We start from the raw sequence: 16,515 nt of genomic DNA, 5'->3' as shown, positions 1-16,515 counted from the left end.
CTTTAAAAGAAGATTTTTTAAGTTTTTACTATATGCACATAGGGAAAATCAATGACCCCCGGGGGCGGGGCCAATTTTGACCCTAGGGCTTTTATTTGAACAAACTTTGTAGACACTCATTAGAAGATGTTTCATGCTAAATATCTTAGCTCTAGCTCTTTGGGTCCTTTAAAAGAAGATTTTTTAAGTTTTAACTATATGCTTATAGGGAAAATCAAAGACACCCTGGGGCGGGGCCAATTTTGACCCTAGGGCTTTTATTTGAACAAACTTGGTAGACACTCACTAGAAGATGTTTCATGCTTTATATCTAAACACTAGCTATCTGGGTTTTTTCAAAGAAGATTTTTAAGTTTTTGCTATACACAGTCATATAAGGAAAATCAATGACCCCCGGGGCGGGGCCAATTTTGACCCCAGGGCTTTGATTTGAACAAACTTTGTAGACACTCACTAGAAGATGTTTCATGCTTAATAGCTAAACTCCAGCTATTTGGGTTTTTTTAAAGAAGATTTTTTTAAGTTTTTGCTATACACATATAAGGAAAATCAATGACCCCCGGGGCGGAGCCAATTTTGACCCCAGGGCTTTTATTTGAACAAACTTGGTAGACACCTATTAGAACATGTTTCATGCTAAATATCTTAGCTCTAGCTCTTTGAGTTCTTTAAAAGAAGATTTTTTAAGTTTTTACTATATGCATATAGGGAAAATCAATGACCCCCTGGGGCGGGGCCAATTTTGACCCTAGGGCTTTGATTTGAACAAACTTGGTAGGCACTCATTAGAAGATGTTTCATGCCAAATATCTAAGCTCTAGCTCTTACGGTTTTTTAGAAGAAGATTTTTTAAGTTTTTCTTATTGGTTGCCATGGCAACCAGTTTTTAATGGAATTTAAATTTTTGAACAACTTTGAAAGGGGTCCACCTAAGGATCATTTCTGTAAAGTTTGGTTGCAATTGGCCATGTAGTTTAGGAGGAGATGTTGTTTGAAAAGTTTGACGCCATTTTTTGAAGGACGCACGACGCACGACGGACGCAGAGTGATGACAAAAGCTCACCTTTGAGCACTTCGTGCTCAGGTGAGCTAAAAATCGATACTTTTGACTTACAAATTAAATGTCTAGAAATTATACAATTCACCCAAAATATATGCAGAAACAATTATTTATATCTAATTTTATGCTTTTGTTATATAGTGGAATTATTTCATAGCAATGGTGACAAAAAATATTGTCTGGAAAAAATCATGCAGTGGACAAGACACTGTACAGAACATGTTTTTGACTGAAATCATTGAAACAGGTATGAAAGTGAATGACAGACAAGTGAGTATAGGATATTATCGATATATCGGTGTATCGTTGATTTTTGTTACTTGATATCGATATATCGTTGATATGCTTTGCACTGAATCAATGACAGCTCTATTTTTCCCTGACCAATAACAGCGTCAAGTTTGCACAATCTTAAAGCATTAAATGTATTCTTTATACATGTATTTCGACCTCCTCCTCCCCAAACAGCCAACCTATATTCTCCAATTCTTTATTTTAAATTATTCAAGATAAAAAAAAATGGAATATTAGTGAGAAATTGTCATAAGCTACTTGTCTTGTTTACTTTCAACAAGTATGAGTACATTTATCCAAAATGTAAAGTATTTGATAATACAAAGATGTTTCATTCTCTTAAACAAGAGGGCCATGATGGCCCTGAGGTCGCTCACCTGTATATAGCCCCCCACCCCCCGGGCCAATTTTTACCCAAGGGCTTTTATTTGTTTATTTGAACAGACTTGGTAGACACCCATAAGAAGATGTTTCATGCTAAACATCTAAGTTCTAGCTCATTGGGTTTTTTAAAAGAAGATTTTTTAAGTTTTTACTATACACATATAGTTAAAAACAATGACACCCCTCAGTGATTTTTTCCCCTGTATTTTACAGCCGAATAAAGGCTGTTTCCCCTAGCTCAAAATAGGTATATTTTCCCCTAAAAAAGCTAATATTTTCCCCTGTAATGCCCTGTGCACTTCTTCACCAGAACCATTACTTAACAGCATCTGACTTATTATATCAGCTAGAAGACAGAAAGCTGTCCCTATAGCCTCTGCTATGTACCATGCATGTTAAATTGAATTGAAATTAAAATTTTTTATAAAATGTGTGGGTAAATTCCATTCTCAGTTGTTGGAATTTGATTTTCCCCTTTTCTGATTTATCGCGCTATATTTTCCCCTTCAGAAAGCCACAGGTTGTTTTGAAAATTGGAAAAAAAATCACTGCCCCTGGGGCAGGGCCAGTTTTGACCCCCGGGCTTTTATTTGAACAAACTTTGTAGATATATACTAAAGGATGTTTCATGCTTAATATCTAAACTCTAGCTATTTGGGTTTTTTCAAAGAAGATATTTAAGTTTTTGCTATACACAATAAAGGAAAATCAATGACCCCCGGGGCAGGGCCAATTTTGACCCTGGGGCTTTTATTTGAACAAACTTTGTAGACACCCATTAGAACATGTTTCATGCTTAATATCTAAACTCTAGCTATATGGGTTTTTTCAAAGAAGATTTTTAAATTTTTGCCATATACACATATAAGGAAAATCAATGACCCCCGGGGCGGGGCCAATTTTGACCCCAGGGCTTTTATTTGAACAAATTTGGTAGACACCCATTAGAACATGTTTCATGCTAAATATCTTAGCTCTAGCCCTTTGGGTTCTTTAAAAGAAGATTTTTTAAGTTTTTTACTATATGCATATAGGGAAAATCAATGACCCCCTGGGGCGGGGCCAATTTTGACCCCAGGGCTTTTATTTGAACAAACTTGGTAGACACTCACTAGAAGATGTTTAATGCCAAATATCTTAGCTCTAGCTCTTTGAGTTCTTTAAAAGAAATTTTTTCAAGTTTTTACTATATGCATATAGGGAAAATCAATGACCCCCTGGGGCGGGGCCAATTTTGACCCCAGGGCTTTTAATTGAACAAACTTGGTAGACACTCACTAGAAGATGTTTCATGCCAAATATCTAAGCTCTAGCTCTTAGGGTTGTTTAAAAGAAGATATTTAAAGATTTTTCTTTGGTTGCCATGGCAACCAGAGTTCTGCATGGAATTAAATTCTTTGAACAATTTTTAAAGGTGACCACCATAGGAACATTCCTGTGAAGTTTGGATGAAATTGGCTCGGTGGTTTATGAGGAGATGTCATTTAAAGCAAAAGTTAACGGACGGACGATGGACGAAAAGCGATCACAAAAGCTCACCCTGTCACTTTGTGACAGGTGAGCTAAAAATACAAAGCAGTGTAATCATTGGAGGATTGACTAAAACAGGCCTACATTTTAATAAAATATATGATAATAATCAATGGAAAACTGGTGTTGGGACAAGAAACAATAAGACAGGTAATGAAGTGGCTACATAAAAAGCAGAATGCAGTAAGAGCTAATAATACTACTAATAAAACTAGCTATGGCAGTTAGTATCTCAAAGTTATGGTTTAATGCATGTGTGCAAAATCACAACATGGCACTTAATCGAAGTCCACAAAGTGTTTCTCAAGTTTCTCAATATCTTAACTGGGTTCTTTTAATACTTTTCTTTCACCTTGACCATGAAGGCATTGCACTTGGCATTTGACTTCAAAAGCAAGTCCATTTTCATCTTTTTTCAGCCTCCTGAGCAGATTATCAGCCTCTTTCACAAGAACAAACCATAAATAGCTCAGGAGGCAATGGATGCTTAAATTCCTTTTAGCTTCTTTCTTAATAAGTTAGTTACTGTTAAAGACAAAAATATCCAAAATCTTCAGGCAGAAGCATAATCATTTTTAGCAGTAAAAGAATATGAAAATAAAACAGAATCTCATAATCAAAAATAACAAAGATACCCAAAATAATGGAAGAAACTGCCTTAGCTTTTACTGATTTTGCTTCTTGCTGTTTGACAAAAAAAAATTTCTACAAAATTCCCTGACTTTTCCCTGACTTTTGCATATTTTTCAAATTTCCCTGACCAATTTCAAAATTCCCTGACTTTTCCCTGACCTTGAAAAAAAAATCATTTTTCCCTGACTTTTCCCTGACCGTGGGAACCCTGAATTAAGAGTGGCATTACATATAAACTGGAAATCAAACTATTGACTTGATAATTATTCTTGCAGGACAATCAAGTTTTTGCTTGTTAGCTCACCTGTCCAGCTGTCTGTCCATAAACTTTTACTTTAAATGACATCTCCTCTTAAACCGCTAAGCCAATTTCATCTAAACTTCATAGGAATGTTCCTTTGGTAGTCAACTTTAAAAATTGTTCAAAGAATTTAATTATAAGCAGAACTCTGGTTGTCATGGCAACAAGGAAACAAGAGCCACCAGCAGGCGGGGGCAACGCTCGACTTTTTACTTTCTCTAAAAGCAAACAAAGAAATGTTTGAACAAAATCTTTAAATATACTAATTTATATATATATATAAACAGAAACACGCAATTCTATAAATAGAAACATGCACATACCTGGTGTTGACACGTGGTTGTGACATGTGGTATCACATGGTGGTGTCACATTGTGTCACGTGGTGGCGACACGTGGTGGTGACGTGAAGTCGATGGTGGCGACACCTGATGTCACATGGTGGTGTCACGTGGTGTGGTCATGTGGTGTCACAATGGTGGTGTCATGTTGTGGTGACATGTGGAGTCACGTGGTGGTGTCATGTTGTGGTGACATGTGGAGTCACGTGGTGGATTCTTGGCTGGAGTCACGTGGTGGAGTCATGTGGTGGTGACATGTGGTGGAGTCATGTGGTGGTGACACGTGGTGAAGTCATGTGCTGGTGGTGTCAAGTGCTGGTTGTGTCACATGGTGGTTACATGTGGTGGTGACAAGGTCTTGTCCTTACTTGTCCTTAAGTATGTTTTGTTATAATATGAAGTTGATCCCTTCAATAATAGCAAATTTACAGCCAGTTACAGCAAAAACAATGAAAAGGTCAAGGTCATTTATGAGTGAAGGTCAAGGTCTGTCAAGTTATTTTTAAGGGATATCCTTGAAGATTATTAAGTTCAAGTTTGAAGACAATCCATTCAAAAATAACAAAGTTACAGTCAATAACAGCATGAACAAGCAAAATTTGGACTTTTAACCTTAAAGGTCAAAGTCATTTATGGATGAAGGTCAAGGTTAGTTTGGTCTACTGAAAGGTCTCGTCCCAAGGGTTGTTGTGGCCAAGTATGAAGACAATACACCAAGAAATAAGACTATAGCAATACCTCTACTTTTTTTTATGTAAAAACTGCTCTTTAAAAATTGAATTTAGATATGTTTTGTTTTTTTTAATTATTTTGCTATGGCAATTAATTCACCATAATTTTTAAGTATTTAAACCTGTTAGTCATGATGATATATTTTCAAATGTAATGGCAATATTTTTACTCCTGATAAGTTTTGTCAATTAAAGTAACTCACCTGTATTACACTTCCTATGTTGTCATCTGTCACAAGCATCACAATTGACTGCCTCCTGCGTTTCCTCACAACACTTCCACAGTCTATACAATTATCAGTCATTTTCAATAACCAACAAATAACTTAAGGGCCGATTTGATACTAGTTTTGGGGCCAATTTGACTAGTTTTGGAGCCGATTTGACTAGTTTTGGGGCTGATTTGACTTTTAAAAAGTGTTGTGTGGCCGATTTGACTAATTTTGAGGCCGATTTGACTGATTTTGAGCCGATTTGACTTGGGCCGATTTAACTAGTTTGCATGAGATAAGATACAATGTAGTATAGTACTCCCCGCGGGTACCGCGTCCTTGCCCATTCCGATGTAATCAGAAAATTTGTTTTTTTTACACATTGAATGCCACCAAATACTGTTTCCACCATTAAAGTGAAAGTGGAAGTGCTGCTTTTTGTGAATTTTTGGATAGAATTTTTTCCATTTCAAATAAATTCTGTCATTGATAGGAAAAAATCCAAAGCTGCCGGTGTGTGTTAAAAATACTTCTTTATTTTACCCCATATTTAAAACAGTTAAACTTATAATTTCATGTTCCGACAAGTGAAGGTTGTCTGCTGAAACTGTAGTGACATCATACTCTGTTACAAAAAATTATACTGAATTAAACAAGAGCGATCAGTAATCATATGTGTCGCCTCATGATGGCCAATTTCATGTTGGGACAAATTTTGTGACAGACGGACAGACAGACGGACAGTGCACAACTAGACTTGGTACTGATCATTCCTGTAAAGTTTGGATAAAATTGCACCAGTAGTTTATGAGGAGTAGTCCGGACAAGCTTTTGTGTATCAGGCAACACACAGAAAAAAAACACCTTTTTATCAAAGGGCCATAACTCGGCCAAAAATCATTCAACCGGAAAACCCGTGCAATATGCGCAAGGACTTGAGCTACAGATCAATCCTGTAAAGTTTCATTGAAATTGCATTAGTGGTATAAGAGAAGTAGTCCGGACAAACTTTAAAAATAAAAATTATTAAAGGGCCATAACTCAAACAAAAATCATTGAACCGGAAAATGCTGACAATATGCACAACAAGACTTGGTACTGATCATTCCTGTAAAGTTTGGATGAAATTGACCAGTAGTTTATGAGGAGTAGTCCGGACAAGCTTTTGTGTATCAGGCAACACACAGAAAAAAAACACCTTTTTATCAAAGGGCCATAACTCGGCCAAAAATCATTCAACCGGAAAACCCGTGCAATATGCGCAAGGACTTGAGCTACAGATCAATCCTGTAAAGTTTCATTGAAATTGCATTAGTGGTATAAGAGAAGTAGTCCGGACAAACTTTAAAATTAAAAATTATTAAAGGGCCATAACTCTGACAAAAATCATTGAACCGGAAAATGCTGACAATGTGCACAACTAGACTTGGTACTGATCATTCCTGTAAAGTTTGGATGAAATTGCACCAGTAGTTTATGAGGAGTAGTCCGGACAAGTTTTGTGACGGACGGACGGACGGACGGACAGACAGACGACGGAGAAGTGATCCCTATATGTCGCCACTACTCCGTAGAGGCGACACAAAAAGGGCCATCAATTAACATACAACAGTACCATAGTGCTCTCCGTTTAAGCTCCCATTCAAAACATGGCTGACTGACCATAGATGTTTCTAATTTAAATTTTGGAGTTATTTCTATCAATGACATGTGTATTTTAATGTCAAGATGCGACAACAAAACACAATTCAATAAAATAGTAAATACAAGTTCTTTTTATTTGCACAATTTGCTGGAAATAATAAGAACAGTGGTACCATAGGGGACCATCCTATGTATAATATAATACAATAATATAATAGTATACCTGATCTGCAGATATCTCTTATTTTTCATTTAAAATACATTAGATCACAGGAACCTGAAATTATGTCCAAAACAAAAAAATAACGATTTAAAAAAAATCCCATACTGGGCAGGAACCAGTTTCCGGACAGAATTCGAGTTTTTTTAATTGTTTATTTTTTAATAATAAACATGCATTTATAAAACTAACATTACCAAAAACCTGAGCTCTAACTACGTCCGATAACACAATTAATACTGCCTGGTGACGTAAGCAATGTACAAACTGAAGGGTTAAATTAGGTCATCAAAAGTGTAAATTGTTCACTCTTGCAGAACCAGTTTCCGGACATATATTAAGCTGCTATTCATATCTGTTTTTAACTGATAATTATTCTAATATAACAAAAAATTTCTTCTCACATATTAGCTTTCTTATATAATTAAGCTGATTTACTGAAAAATGTTTATGATAGGAAAAATAACGATCACGTGATGGGTCTCGGAATGACTGAAAAGTGAAACGGATATTTTTGTGTGTACGGCAGCAACGAAGTGCGAAAGTGGAGTAAACCTAGTTAAACACCGTTTTCCAATACGTTACAGATTTAGTTTTGGGGAATTACAACCAATGAACTTCGAATGAAGTAGATTGTGCATTAATTGCTACCCCAAATTATATCCCGAAATAAACAAAATATTGCGCATGCGCAGAACAAATTACATGCCCCAAAGGGATATAAGGCTGTTTTTAAAACACAGGTAAGATATCCTCACGAAATTTTAATGATGTAATTGTATCAACTTGGAAGGAAATTTATTTTCTCAAACAATCAAACCAAGCATCTTCATGACATATAATACCGATTGTCATCGATAAAGCCAAAATTAAGCCGTTATAATACTTGTCCGGAAACTGGTATTGTCCGGAAACTGGTTCCTGCCCAGTATATATACTATAAAAATTATAGTATATATATGGGATTTTTTTTAAATCGTTATTTTTAGTGTTGTCATGATTGTCTCTGAAAATCGATAACTAATCGGACCACCCCAAAATCGGCAACTATCGATAGTCCTTTTTAAAAATCGATTGTTCTAATGTTCTACCACCGCATGAATTGCTTAGGGCGTAACTTTTTTACACGCGGTCAAATAGAAATTTCCTGACTGAATCTCTTCAATTCCAGACAATCCTAGTCTTTTTGTATTCAAAACCTATTTATCATGGTTAATACTACTTTAGAAAATTATAGTGTGTAATAACATTATAAACTTATATGTAATTATCTACTGTACAATACTACTCATTTACACTGTGACCTGTTGACTAGTACTAATATTGACTGCCATAAAGTTGTATTATACAATAATTGACTGTCACAAAGTAGTATTAGGTATTTGTGTTGTTTATTTTGAATTCAAAGAGCAAATCATACTTTAATCTTGGAGACAAGTTTATTTATTCTCAAAATGTGGTCACTACTGTATAAAAACTACATACAAGGATTGGTACCTTAAACGAAAATAGGTCCATAATAAGTGCGAAACTTGATTATACTATCGGCAGACTATCGATTGTGGTGGTCCGATTATCGATAGTGATTTTTGAGTCCTAGTAACCAAAGACTAGTTATTTTTTTGTTTTGGATATAATTTCAAGTTCCTGTAATTAGATGGTCTTGATAACATGCAAGTAATCAGAACAAAATTAATGTTGTTTTTTTTTTAAGTTGGCCGAGTTGACCCGTGCCGAGCTGGTATACATACAGGTATAGGGCCGAGTTGTCTCAACCCTGTAGATCTAGTCAAGAGTGGGCTCTGTAGGCTACGTCAACCCATTTATATCAAATAAGAAAAAAACGATCTTTTTAAAAGAATAAAATGGGGAGAAACTGTCTGCAAAATATCGCACAAATACAGACAGTTCTCTACAGTGCCAGTGGGGACACAGGCACTAGACACAATTATTATACCCATACTGTACTGTATACGCTCATTATACTACATATAAAGAATATTCTTTGTATATAGTATTATGAGCGTATATGGGTAAAATAATTGTGTCTAGTGCCTGTGAGTGGGGAGGTCATGAGAGGTCCTACTTTCCGCGTATTTGTTCCGTTCGCTTTTCAGTATAATTTCTAACAAAATTGACAATAATAGAATGAAACATACAGGGTATCTTAAGCTTATTTACGGGTCTTTACTTACACGAAAAGAGAGTTGGTTTGTTTCTCGTGTTGAAAGATGATGTCTCCCAATTTTTGAAGGGAGTTTGAACCAGAAAAATGGTATTTTTTCTTGACAATTTCCCGCGCCTCAGTTTTGGAAGCCTCCATCTTGTTTTTCTGTGATGTCATAAGCATGTGACTTCGAAACTCCGCCTCCTCCAGGAAAGGGATGCCATAAAGTGATTACCCAAGATAAAGTACACGTACCAAGGGAGATAAATGCGAAATAAAAATAGAATAGTCACCGTAGAGTTATTGCCACAAACAATAATTATACTGAACAGCCGTTTTTTTCGGGCATCTCTTGACAGTTCAGTTTGGGTAAAACTGATAGATTCTTAAGAGGTAAACATGTAGTATTGTTAATGTAAACCGAAATGTTATATAACGATGTTTTGTTTCTCCAATTTCCAGATTTCAATGCAGATATTTAAAAGTTCAAAGCAACATGTGGCTGTGATAATGATGTTGGAAATTTGTTTTAGTTTAACTAATGGTAAATATTCTAATATAGTTAATTATTCACTACTCTTTGAAACACCCGAATTTTTTTGGTATCTCTTTAAGCAACTCTTTTAAAAACAAAAACGAAAGGCCTCCTATCTTTTTTTTTTGTGCGGGGTAAAAATACCCTTTATCTTTTTACATGAACAAAAAAAGATATATAAAGGGAAACTTCCTCGGAACATAATTTAAAACCTGACAGAAACATTATAATTTTTCCCAAGTTTAAATTAAAACCACCCACAAATGATCCTTCCCACATATAACCTACCCAATCATAACATGTAGATCTACGTAATGGAACAAAGCTGATCAGAAAGTCATTTTTTGCATACACTTATATTATCGGAGTGTTATATTATCCAACATTTATATAAATGTAGTTGAAAAACTTCTGCACTGCAAAGGAAAGATATCATAAATAAATTTTGACTTTTTCTCTAGCCTTGTCTTAAGAGACCGTTACATTAAGCGACCATTTTAATTTTTGGTATTTTTCCCTCTTGCGCGGTCGCTAAATTAACACACGTTTGACTATATATAACCTACTCAGTCACATCATATAACCTACCCAGTCAAATTATATACCCACCAATTCATGTCATATAACTAACTTAGGCAAAATATTTCATCTACCTTATTTATATCATACAATAACATTTTATAACCCACACAATCACGTTATGAAACTTGCCAAATTATTTGATTATTTTTCACATTTATAACCTACCCATTCACACTATCTAACCTAACCAGACACATAATATAACATACCCAGTCACAATTTAACTAACCCAGTATACTATTAATATATCTATCCAGTCACATATAACCTAACCATTATGCTATTTATCCTACCCACTCACATTTTATAATCAACCTAGTCACATTGTATGACATACTAAGTTGCATGATTTGACCTTCCGAGTTACTTAATTTAACCTACCCAGTCACATTATTTAACCAATACAGACATATTACTTAACCGGTAACATTATATAACCTATCAAACCACATCATTAAACCTTCCAAATCACATATAACCTACCGAGTTACTATTAATAACATGCCAAGCCACTTTATATAGCTTCCCAAGTCACGTAATTTAATAAATACAGACACATAATATAACCAACCCAGTTAAGTTATACGACCTACCAGTTCACATTATATAACATACCAACTCACATTTTTTTGTCCTTCCCAGTGATTTAATATAACCCACCCAGGCACATAATATAACCTACACAGACACATTATATAACCTACACGATAACATGATAAAACCTACCCAATCACATAATTTAAGCTAGACAGTCACATTTCATAACACGGTTACATGAAATAACTTTCCCAGTCACATTATATAACCTACTCAGGTCACATTTTGTAACGTACCAAATTACATTGTTTAACTAACACATACACATTATATAGCCTGGCCAGTAACATTATATAGCCTACCCAGTCACATTATAAAACCTACCCAGTTACATTATATTACCACAGAGTCACATTATATAACCTACCAAGTCACATAATATAGCCTACCAAGTCACATTATATAACCTACCCAGTCACATTATATAACCTACCCAGTAACATTATACAACCTACCCAGTCACATTATATAATCTCCCCAATCACATTATATAACCTTCCAGTTACATTATATAGCCTACCGAGTCACATTTTATAACATACCCAGTCAGATTATATAACCTACCCAGTTACATTATATAACCTACATATTTACATTATATAACCTACATATTTACATTATATAACCTACCCAGTTACATTATATAACCTACATATTTACATTATATAACCTGCCCAGTCACATTATATAACCTACAAAGTTACATTATATAACCTACATATTCACATTATATAACCTGCCCAGTTACATTATATAACCTACATATTTACATTATATAACCTACCCAGTCACATTATATAACCTACCCAGTTACATTATATAACCTACCCAATCAGATTATTTAACAGTCACGTTATATAACCTAGCCAGTCATTATGTAACCTACCTAGTCACATTTTAAAGCCTACACAGTCACGTTATATAGCCTACATAGTCACATTATACAACCTCCCAAGTCACATCATACAATGTACCCAGTCACATTATGTAACCTACACAGTCACGTTATATAGCCTACCTAGTCACATAATATACCATATTCAGTCATATAATATATCGTACCCAGTCACATTATTTAACCTAACTAGTCACATTAAAACCTACAAAGTCACATGATATAATTTACTCAGTCACATTATATAGCTTATAAAGTCACATTTTATAACCTACCCTGTCGTATTTTGTTACCTACCCAGTCACTTTAATTAGTCTACTCAGCCACAATATATAACCTACCCAGTCACATTATATAGCTTACCCAGTCACATTATATAACCTATCCTGTCGTATTTTGTAACCTACCCAGTCACTTTAATTAGTCTACTCAGTCACATTATATAACCTACCCAGCCACATTATATACTCTACTCACTCATATAATATAACCTACCAGTAACATTATATGACCTACCAAGTTACATTATTATACCTTCACAGACACAATTTTTAATCAACTCAACAGAGACATAATAATATTGTTAACATACCCAGTCACATTATGTAACCTACCAATTCATATTAATCATTTATATAACCTAGCCAGTCACATTTTTAACATACACAGTAACATTTTCTAACCTACCAAGTCACATTATATAACCAACCCGGTCAGATCATATAACCTACTCAGTCACATTATTTTAACACATTATTTTCAATTAAAAAAGAAAAGAAATAAACAGCGATATTTTATTATACTTGTACATTAAATTCACGAGTCATGTATACTTTCTGGTTTTCTTTCAGAAATTTCATGCGGACATGTGGATGAGAATATTACGGCTGTTGATCTTTTAGACAACATTAAAACAGAAACAACAAAAGTGTATAACGACACGAATGAATCAACTTTAAAGAACAACATAACGGAGTCGAAAACATGTATTAATTGCAGGTATTGTGTACAAGAATGTTCTTTGATTGATAACACATTGTATACATTGTATATGAATATAATTCATGGACTATAATTCAGAAAATCAGAAATTAAAACACCACATTGTCTGAAATATATCATAATATCTTTTTCATTAGCTTTAAAATATGTAACTAATGGAATTTAGTATTTTTTTGCATATAATTGATATCAAAACAGATCAAAATTTAAAAGAAAACAGGAATCATTTTAAAAAAGTCTTTCAATTCTTTTAGACATTTTATATTAAAAGAAAACATAACACATTAAAAGCATTTTTGAAAAATCATACCTATAGAGGAAAGAGACACAAATTTGATGAAAGAGCTATAATTTAATTGACAATAACAAATTAACATACACTGACAAGTGTTTTCACACCTGCATAGATAAAAGGAGATGACCATAACCTGGTAATTGAACATGTTACCTGTTGAGATTATGTTTAGATCTACATTAAAGTACACAGAAAGTTGACACTTTAAATTGCTGTCCGGTTTTCAGAGGATTTTTTTGTGCATGTCTAGCGTTAGAAACCAAGAAAAATCGGGGTTTTGGAATTAAAGGGGTTCCCGGTATTCAGGGGGTTTTTTTTTCCCAAAAAATTAGGGAGAAAATCGGGACTTTTAAAATGGCCCGGTTTTCAGGGACCCGGTTTTTTCAGGGGCCCGGTTTTCAGAGTTTTTACTTTTATAGTTTTATAAAATAATTAATATTTTAAAGCTACATACCTCAAAATGTGACATACTATTTCAATCTTAAGAAAATCAAACTTGAGAAGATTTTGGTAATAGTAATATATTTCAAGCTTTAAGTTGTGTGTTATTATTGACTGGTTTTTCTGTATATATCACAATATTTCTACTGCATGACTAACGCAGTAAGGATTATTTTTGCCTATTTTGACCTCTTTTAGGTGTTGTAAGTGCCGTTTGAAATGTGTAAATTACTGTCCTTGTTTTCTTCACATAATTTTACTTTTAAATACATTTTCAGAATTTTCATGAAAAATAGCATTAAATAATCTGGAGGCATGCTACTGAAAAAAGTAAACATATATTCAAGCAAACCAAATCTCACGTTCTTTCACTGGAGCATAGTTTCCGAAAAAGTTCAAACCTACAGTGGCGTTTTCTGTACTTTTATCAAAACAGATATAATGAAGATAAGTGGTTTCCAAATATTTCATCTTTAGATGTGCACATACTATCTTATTTATTTACAAATATCTTCATACATCTTTTTACAGTTTATCGGCCCGTGACATAAAAAATGTTGAAGAAAACTGCTCTATATCTCGGGGCTGGAACCTCAAAGGTTCCGACTGGGGTTGTTGTGGCAACTATCCTGGCTGCTGCACGTTCGCTTCTTTCATCTGCTACATACACGACGCTCTGTGCAAATGTTGCGATGTTGGTGGCACATTCTGCGGGCCTACTTGCAAACCGGAAGTGTCTTGTGCAAGTTTTACTGCTGACAAAACTAAAGATAACAATTGTGCTGATAAAATTCTAAATTTTACTAACACCACACACGAAAATCAGGAACATTTTAATGTTGATTATGTTGATGCAATGAATCAGACAGACAGTAGAAATAATACGCAAAGGAACTTTTTTCTCCGCGGAAGAGCTGTAAGTGGATCTGAGGACAATGTTTCTCAAGATGGCGGCGACTGTGAAGAAGGAAGTGGAGAAATCGACTCGTGAAAGACCGTGGATACGTCAGTAGTTAAAAGCTAAATTACAGCAGTTTTGGCACTGATTAGAAAAATAATCATTAGCATTGAGTGCATTTAGAAAATCACCAAGGATTATTTCGTCTGTTACCAAGGTGCCATTTACTTTAGTCATTTTTTTTTAACGAAAAATGTATTTCTCTTGAAAACATAATGCAGCACCCAGTTAGAATATCAATCGAAATATCGTACCTTTATTCAGGGTCTTTCAAACTTGCTCTATTAAAGAGACATTACTGCAATAGTAGTGCATACATTTTATAAGAGTTACGTCCCTTTGTCCATATAACACTTTATTTTCAATTATGATATAATGCAAAATATAATTAAAGCGGCACTCAGTGGTATCTTTTATGTAAATTTTCATTGAAAAGTCAACATGAGCTCAATGACAGATTACTGGAAAAGTTGCAATATAGACAGATTTAATATGTTTAGAAAATAACATCGTTTTCTGTTTTTCTTATCCATTTATTTTTTTGGCCAAGATTTACTCTAATTCGACTTCCAGAAGAGTTCCTGGTCCAGTATCAACAACTTCCGGTCAAACATTTCAAATATATTATAATAAATGTAACTTACCAACAATGTATAGTTTCCAGTTTTTACAGGCCTATAATGTTATGTTTTGTTGTGATTCTTACAAATTGATTAAATATAGCTACGTTATAAAAGAAGGGATTGCAGATGTACTGTGTAAATGTAGACGTACTGTGTAAATTTGATTCACTGGTTTTTTTAATTGCTTAATCTTACGGATTTACCGTTAGTTTTGTTTGTTTTGTTTAGTATTACGTCGCACAAATCTCATTTAGGTCATAATTATGGCGAAACAGGAAAGGTGATTTTGGCTAACGTCGGGTGTTGCAACATCAGTGTTCAAAACCACCCCATCTGCTGGAGCTAAGAGATGTATAGACTCCAGTAATTCAAACATATTAAATCGCCTGTAACGATCAAGGGATAAAGGATGGCTGCAATTCTACAGCCCCTCAGTCACAAGGGGAGATACGATATAGATATCGGTTAACAAGAATTAGGAGGATTTTTGCTCCAGTTTAAATAACATTTCAGCCGACGGACAACACAGGTCATTTACCACCGGGCAGTTACCATTTGAACCAGTATCTAACCTGTTCTTTTTTGTGGAAGTAATTGGAAAATATTTCAAATTCAATTATTTAAATTACCTGTGATAAAAGAATAAGATCTACTACAGTCTTGTCTTAGACAACTAAATCTCCGCAGTAAAACATGCTAGACCAAAGACCCAACCGCATGGATCTATGGTCCGTTCCGAAGATTTGACACTGCTGTTTTGCTAATCGTGTATGTTTTTTTTTATGTATAGAACAAAAGCTTTTTGTCTTCGTATAACCACGCCTTTAGTTTGAAATTATTTTTATTGTTGTTTTTTTTACATCATTTTGTGTGTTTTATGGGTTTTTTTTTTATTTACGCCTACAAGCTTAGCCTGAAAATATTCACTTATTGCTCTTAGATTATTTCTTTATCACGTGACCGTAATTTTCATTATGTAAGATTACATCAAAAGTTGTAAATAAGTTTGGCATAAAGACTGTGTTTCCGCTGATTTTAATGAAGTTCCTGCAATGAAAGGCGGTTTCCCC

General features: G+C 34.4%; 1 protein-coding gene across 1 annotated transcript in view; it reads left to right on the top strand.

The window, feature by feature from the left end:
- The window catches only part of LOC132760227 (uncharacterized), a 34,415-nt gene extending 18,854 nt beyond the window's left edge, over positions 1–15,561 (top strand). Inside the window, exons 2-4 of the mRNA XM_060752162.1 lie at positions 9,980–10,061; positions 12,978–13,125; positions 14,396–15,561. Of these exons, the coding sequence (XP_060608145.1) occupies positions 9,986–10,061; positions 12,978–13,125; positions 14,396–14,855 (684 nt within the window). The 5' untranslated portion in view covers positions 9,980–9,985 and the 3' untranslated portion in view covers positions 14,856–15,561. The remainder of the gene's footprint in view (positions 1–9,979; positions 10,062–12,977; positions 13,126–14,395) is intronic.
- Positions 15,562–16,515: the final 954 nt, after the last annotated feature.

This window comes from Ruditapes philippinarum, unplaced genomic scaffold (assembly GCF_026571515.1).
Source record: "Ruditapes philippinarum isolate M1 unplaced genomic scaffold, ASM2657151v2 ctg264_1_1_1_1, whole genome shotgun sequence".
Taxonomy (NCBI): Eukaryota; Metazoa; Mollusca; class Bivalvia; order Venerida; family Veneridae; genus Ruditapes; species Ruditapes philippinarum.
The sequence above is the reverse complement of the archived record's forward strand: the minus strand, read 5'-3'. Positions and strand labels throughout refer to the sequence as shown.